The 7,715-nt window shown below is 39.1% G+C and overlaps 1 protein-coding gene across 1 annotated transcript; it reads left to right on the top strand.

The window, feature by feature from the left end:
• Positions 1-6,489: 6,489 nt before the first annotated feature.
• LOC130748750 (uncharacterized) lies at positions 6,490-6,855 on the top strand. The gene has a single exon (XM_057601993.1). The coding sequence runs from the start codon at positions 6,490-6,492 to the stop codon at positions 6,853-6,855; it is 366 nt and encodes a 121-aa protein (XP_057457976.1).
• The last annotated feature ends 860 nt before the right edge of the window (positions 6,856-7,715 follow it).

Below are 7,715 nucleotides of genomic sequence, written 5' to 3'. Positions count from 1 at the left end.
CTTACCCACTCTGAATTTATCTTCAGACGCTCTTTGTGAAGCATGTTAGAAAGGAAAATTTACAAAAGTCCCGTTCAAGGAAAAGAATGTTGTTTCCACCTTAAGGTCGTTGGAACTTCTGCATATCGACCTTTTTGGACCAGTGAAAACTGAGTCTATAGGTGGCAAGAGATATGGGATTGTCATTGTTGACGACTATAGCCGCTGGACATGGGTAAAATTTCTATCCCGCAAGGATGAGTCACATTCTGTGTTCTCTACCTTTATTGCCCAAGTTCAAAACGAGAAGGCTTGCAGGATTGTGCGTGTCAGAAGTGATCATGGTGGAGAGTTTGAGAATGACAAGTTTGAGAGTCTGTTTGATTCCTATGGAATTGCACATCATTTCTCTTGTCCTATAACTCCTCAACAAAATGGTGTTGTTGAGAGGAAGAATAGAACTCTTCAAGAGATGGCTAGAATCATGCTTCAAGAAACTGACATGGCAAAGCACTTCTGGGCTGAGGCAGTAAACGCAGCATGTTACATTCAGAATAGGATCTCTATCAGACCAATTCTCAATAAGACTCCTTATGAATTATGGAAGAATATAAAGCCCAAAATTTCTTACTTTCATCGCTATGTTCTGAATACTAAGGATAAATTGCATAAGTTTGATTCTAATTCTTCTAAATGTCTATTACTTGGTTACTCTGATCGTTCTAAAGGCTTTAGAATTTATAATACTGATGCTAAAACTATTGAGGAATCTATTCATGTTAAATTTGATGATAAGCTTGACTCTGATCAGTCAAAACTAGTTGAAAAGTTTGCAGATATGAGTATAAATGTTTCTGATAAAGGCAAAGCTCCAGAGGAAGACTCTCCAGAGGAAGCTGGTCCCTCTGATTCACAGCCTCAGAAGAAGAGCAGAATTGTTGCCTCTCACCCTAAGGAGTTGATTCTGGGAAACAAAGATGAACCAGTCAGAACCAGATCAGCATTCAGACCCTCTGAAGAGACTCTACTTGGTCTGAAAGGATTGGTATCCTTAATTGAACCAAAGTCAATTGATGAAGCTCTTCAAGACCAAGACTGGATTCTGGCGATGGAAGAAGAACTGAATCAATTCTCCAAGAATGATGTTTGCAACCTTGTCAAGAAACCTCATGGTGCTCACATCATTGGAACCAAATGGGTCTTCAGAAACAAGCTGAATGAAAAAGTAGATGTAGTCAGAAACAAAGCAAGGCTAGTTGCTCAAGGCTACAGTCAGCAAGAAGGAATATATTATACTGAAACATTTGCTCCAGTAGCAAGATTGGAAGCTATCAGACTGCTGATCTCATTCTTAGTGAATCACAACATAATTCTTCAGAGGAAGTATATGTGCACCAACCTCTTAGTTTTGAAGATGAGAAGAACCCTGACCATGTTTTCAAATTGAAGAAATCTCTCTATGGTCTGAAGCAATCTCCTAGAGCATGGTATGAGAGACTAAGCTCATTCCTTCTGGAAAATGAGTTTGTGAGGGGTAAAGTAGATACAACTCTCTTTTGCAAAACTTACAAAGATGATATCTTAATTGTGCAAATTTATGTTTATGATATTATATTTGGATCTGCTAATCCTTCTCTTTGCAAGGAATTTTCTGAGATGATGCAGGCTGAATTTGAAATGAGTATGATGAGAGAACTTAAGTACTTTCTGGAAATACAAGTTGATCAAAAACCAGAAGCAACTTACATCCATCAGAGCAAGTACACAAAGGAACTTCTGAAGAAGTTCAATATAACAGAATCAACGATTGCTAAGACTCCTATGCATCCTACATGCATTCTAGAGAAAGAAGATGCCAGTGAAAAAGTATGTCAGAAGCTCTATCGTGGTATGATAGGTTCACTTCTATACTTAACAACATCTAGGCCAGATATTCTGTTTAGTGTACATTTATGTGCTCGATTCCAATCAGATCCGAGAGAAACTCACTTAACTGTTGTTTAGAGAATTCTTAGATATCTGAAAGGTACCACTAACCTTGGCTTGATGTATAAGAAAGCATCAGAGTATAAGCTTTCAGGTTACTGTGATGCTGATTATGCTGGAGATAGAACTGAAAGGAAGAGTACTTCTGGAAATTGTCAATTTATGGGAAGTAATTTAGTCTCATGGGCAAGCAAGAGGCAGTCTACTATTGCACTATCCACTGCAGAGGCAAAATATATCTCAGCAGCTATTTGCAGTACTCAGATGCTCTGGATGAAACATCAATTAGAAGATTATCAAATCCTTGAGAGCAACATCCCAATCTACTGTGACAATACTGCTGCAATCTCACTCAGTAAGAATCCAATCTTACATTCAAGGGCAAAACACATTGAGGTAAAGTATCACTTTATTATAGATTATGTTCATAAGGGCGTACTTCTTCTGAAGTTTGTTGATACTGACCATCAATGGGCAGATATTGTAACACCCCGATTTCGGTGGTGCCACTTTAGTGACTTTAAATCAATAGTGCGGAAAATGCGTAAATATTTTTTTCATTTTCTTTTCAAATAGAAGACTTAACGTAATGAAGACTCAACCCAAAGATAATAAACATAAAGTGATTTGGAGATAGTGCCCGCAGGAGAATAAGTACATCCCATGGTCAGAGCCATGAGTTTTATGAATACAGTTTTCAAGAAGATAAGTCAGCCCCAAACGGCCTTCAAAAAACTTCCTATGCCCGACAAACTCCCTGTGATCCTCCTGGAAGAGAACCACACAAAAGCTAATAGTCGGGGACCTACCCTGCCCCAAAATGAGAAATGACAATCAGAGCTGTGAAAACAATCCCCCATATAATACACTCCTAACATCGACCCTCATCCGATCATGCATGAAGTCCGGGTCCACGTCGAAGGCTCAGTAGTAGTCATTGCGCTGAGGATCCTCCCCGAACGACGAACCATCTTGAATCAGCTGTTGGACGTCTGGCAGCAGGCCGACCGCCCAAACACAACCATACACACAAAGCCAAGGCGCTAGGGTCAACTCACATAATATAATAGATAATACAAGCAACATGTGATGAATAAAGGGGTATATATATATATATATATATATATATATATATATATATATATATATATATATATATATATATAAAAGTTCTCGTCTACCCTAAGGTATATACATAACATGTTATCAGATTTCGAATAACAATTCAATATTCAATATCTCAACAATTCAATAAGTTATATCTTGAAAACTCGATAAGCAATATATCAACGAATATAGTTAAGTGCATGGTGTGCCAATGCTATGTCATGCTCAAAAGATGATCCGGATAGAATGTCACCATCTCGATGGATGGGACGAGCCAAGCATCTCGCTCCGCTAAAGCATATTGCTTTTATGAAGCATCTCGCTCCTGTGAAGCACCACGCTCCTGTAAAGCATCTCGCTTTTATGAAGCATCTCGCTCCTGTGAAGCATCTCGCTCCAATGAAGTCCGATCTGAGATCGTCCTTCGGAAAGCAGCACACTTTCAAAGAAATGTATGCATGAATGCAATATGGTTAGCCAAACAACGAATCGTCCTCACCAAGGTACGTGTGTTTAGCTAGAGTACATTGTTTCTACCACACCCTATGGTACACAAAGAAGTGCTAATCGCATTTGGTAACTTTCCTAGTCACTTGGGCTCACCGTCTCGATGGCCAACCAAACTGCCCAACGAGCAAAAGAATGCAGCTCGCACTCAGTGACCTTTCAACTTACCATAGCTCACCATCTCGATGGCCAAACAAACAGCTCAACGAGCAAAAGAGTATCAACATACTCAGAACTGACTAGTTCCCCGGCTTATCCCTTGGATTGGCCAACCAATAAAACTTGTTCATCGAGCAAAGTGCCAACGCACAATGTGTTGGTACATTTTGTCATGCATTTTGTCAAAAACAACTGATTGTCGAAGCAGATGCCGTGGCATCTGATTTCGTGAAGGTAGGACATTAGTCCTTTGCTTAAGTTTGATTTTGTGGGCCCTTGAAGATTTTATGAAGATATGTTTTTATAGTTACTTGAGGATCAAGTAGCTGTTCCAGAAGGGTTTTGATTTGTGGGTTGTTATTTGTTGAAACAATCTTTATTAAAAGATTGGTTTCTATCTTTACGTTTGAATTTTGCAACAATATCTTGGAGATTCAGTTTAGATTTGTTGTTGCAATATGTTACTTCAGCCCAAGCAAACCCTAGTGCCTACCTGCTTCTGTTGAAGTCTATAAAAAGGATGAAGACCTAAAGCTTGAAGACCACTGAAGCTAATAGAGAGAGATCAAGTGTTTTAGGGTTGTTCATTGTTCTTTATCCTTGTTTCTTGTGAACAAACTTTGCTCCCTGATTCTATAAAGCAAAGTTGTGTTCTGTGTTCTTTAATTCTTCAAATTCTGATTGTTGATTGTTTGTTACCAATCACTGTGGCAGTGATTGAGAGAAAGGGAGAGAGACTCTCATACTTAGGTTGAGATACTAAGTAGAAATACACTTGGGTAGATTAGGAAGTGAACTATGAATTGTGGTGTTCATGAGTGTCTGTAATTCCTGAATTTTGAGATAGTGGATTTCCTTTCTTTGGGTGCAAACCCTCCAGACGTAGGTGAAGTTTCACCGAACTGGGTTACCAATCTTCTGTGTTCTACTTTATTATTTTTTTGGTTTTGTTACTGTTAGTCAGTTGTCGAACCGGTTGTCCCAGCATCGCGTTCGACATCTGTCCTGTGCGAGAACCGTATTTACAATTGGTATCAGAGCAGGCACCCTATTCTGTTGGGTGAGCTCCAGGGAATATATACCGTTCTCAAGGACAACATTATGGATGGAAGAAGATCAATCTATATGCCACTAATTTTGGATGGTACCAATTATGACTACTGGAAGGCTCGAATGGTGGTTTTTCTCAAATCTATGGACAGTATAACATGGAAGGCAATAGTCAAGGGGTGGAAACATCCTGTGATAGCATCCACAACTGAATTGAAGCCTGAAGATAAGTGGACAAAGAAAGAAGATGACGAAGCTCTTGGAAACTCCAAAGCCTTGAATGCTATTTTTAATGGAGTTGACAAAAATATGTTCAGGTTAATCAACACATGTACTGTGGCTAAAGAAGCATGGGAGATTCTCAAGACTGCCCATGAAGGAACATCAAGAGTTCGTATGTCAAAGCTTCAGCTTCTTACAACTCAGTTTGAGACTATGAAGATGAATGAGGATGAATCCATATATGAGTTTCACATGCGTATAAGGGATCTAGCCAACTCTTCTTTTGCCCTAGGAGAACCCATGTCTGAAGAAAAGTTAGCAAGAAAGATTCTCAGGTCTCTCCCCAAGAGGTTTGATATGAAGGTAACTGCCATTGAAGAAGCCCAAGACATCAGTAACATCAAGGTTGATGAACTCATTGGTTCCTTGCAAACCTTTGAGATGTCTCTTAATGGTAGATCTGAGAATAAGGCGAAGAGTATAACTTTTGTGTCCAACACTGAAGAAGATGAAGATCAGAGGGAGAAGGATACTGATGCAAACATTGCAGAAGCTGTATCATTACTTAATAAAGCGTTGAAGAGTTTGGGCAGAATGTCAAATACAAATGTCCTGGACAATGTGTCGGACAATGTGGAGAATACTGAATTTCAACTCAAAGACAAACATGAGAATGATACAACCAAGGCTATTCATGTAAAGGCTCTCATTGGGAAGTGCTATTCTGATGCTGAGTCAAGTGATGGTGATGAGGAAGAACTAGTTGAAACCTACAAATTGTTGCTGGCTAAGTGGGAGGAATCATGTACGTATGGTGAGAAAATGAGAAAAGAAGTCAAGGATTTGATTGCTGAGAAGAAGCAACTTCAGAGTAATAACTCCAGTTTGCAAGAAGAAGTAAAGACCATCAGCAAGTTGCGTGAGGAGAATGAGAAACTTCAGATCACTAATGCAAAACTGCAGGAGGAGGTAACATTACTGAACTCAAAGCTTGAAGGTATGAAAAAGTCTATTCGTATGATGAATAAAAGTACTAATGTGTTAGAGGAGATTCTGGAAGTTGGGAAAACAGTTGGAGATATGGAGGGGATAGGCTTCAGCTACAAGAGTGCAAATAAGTCTGCTTCATCTGAAAAGAAAACTAAGCAACCAATGTCAGACCCAATGTCGCATCATTCTGTACGACATGTGTACCCTCAGTTCAGAAAATCCAAGAAATCTACTTGGAGATGTCATCACTGTGGCAAACTTGGTCATATAAGGCCCTACTGTTACAAGCTATATGGATATCCTCAGTCTCATGATCAACCAAGGACTAATCCACAAGTAGATTCATCAAGGAAAGAGTGGAAACCTAAAGAAGGAGTTAGAGTCAAGTTCTTCGGCGAGGAAGAGATGTCTCCACAGCCATCTAGGGTGAATAGATCATATTCAAAGGATGTTGCTCTTCTTAAATCTCAGAGTTCTGGTATAGATGCTATGAAGGAATGGAGGAAGAAATTTGTTGCTGCAAGTTCTCTTGAAGTCTCAAATGCACCAGCAACTGTTCATGCAAGCATAAGTGAATCTGTAAGTGCAGATCCTAATGTTATTGTGCCTAATGTGATTCATGAGATATCAGTTGAATCTGTTTCTGTTCCCAATGTTGAACCTCATGTTGAGACATTAGTTGAGACTACTTCAGATGTGAATATGGAACCCTCTGCTGGAAATCCAAACCCCATTGTTGACACATCTGAACTTGATCTCCAAATCCATCAATCTGCCTTGGGTTCTGAACCATCTACCGTTTGTAAGAAGTCAGTTATTGAAAGTGTTCATGAATTGTTGTCATTCTGGTCTTAGAAGTGATGGTTTGTTTATGCTGTGCTACCTTTGCCAAATTTGTGTTAAAAAGGGGGAGTAGTTTGGTGAAGAATCTGTGTTGTTTCTGTTGCTGTGAAGACTATGTGTGATTTGCAAGTGTTAGCTTTGGTCTGTAATAAGTTGAAGACTCTTTCAAGACAAGGCAAGTAACTGGTTGTGTAGTACTCCAAGTTGCTACTGGTTTACTAGTTTACACTTGTTGGATAGTTAGTAGGTTCTGCTGCTATGTTCTATATTCCAACTATGCAAGTTGTTGGTATGGATGCATCATTTGAGGGGGAGTTCTGCTGCTAAGGGGGAGCTTTGGTTCTCTATGTTTACCCTCTCTGATCTGTGAGTTGTTTTAGACAAAATTTGACAAAGGGGGAGATTGTTGGTACATTTTGTCATGCATTTTGTCAAAAACAACTGATTGTCGAAGCAGATGTCGTGGCATCTGATTTCGTGAAGGTAGGACATTAGTCCTTTGCTTAAGTTTGATTTTGTGGGCCCTTGAAGATTTTATGAAGATATGTTTTTATAGTTACTTAAGGATCAAGTAGCTGTTCCAGAAGGGTTTTGATTTGTGGGTTGTTATTTGTTGAAACAATCTTTATTAAAAGATTGGTTTCTATCTTTACGTTTGAATTTTGCAACAATATCTTGGAGATTCCGTTTAGATTTGTTGTTGCAATATGTTACTTCAGCCCAAGCAAACCCTAGTGCCTACCTGCTTCTGTTGAAGTCTATAAAAAGGATGAAGACCTAAAGCTTGAAGACCACTGAAGCTAATAGAGAGAGATCAAGTGTTTTAGGGTTGTTCATTGTTCTATATCCTTGTTTCTTGTGAACAAACTTTG

Source organism: Lotus japonicus, chromosome 3 (assembly GCF_012489685.1).
Source record: "Lotus japonicus ecotype B-129 chromosome 3, LjGifu_v1.2".
NCBI lineage: Eukaryota > Viridiplantae > Streptophyta > Magnoliopsida > Fabales > Fabaceae > Lotus > Lotus japonicus.
Note: the sequence above shows the minus strand (reverse complement) of the source record. Positions and strands in the feature narration are given on the sequence as shown.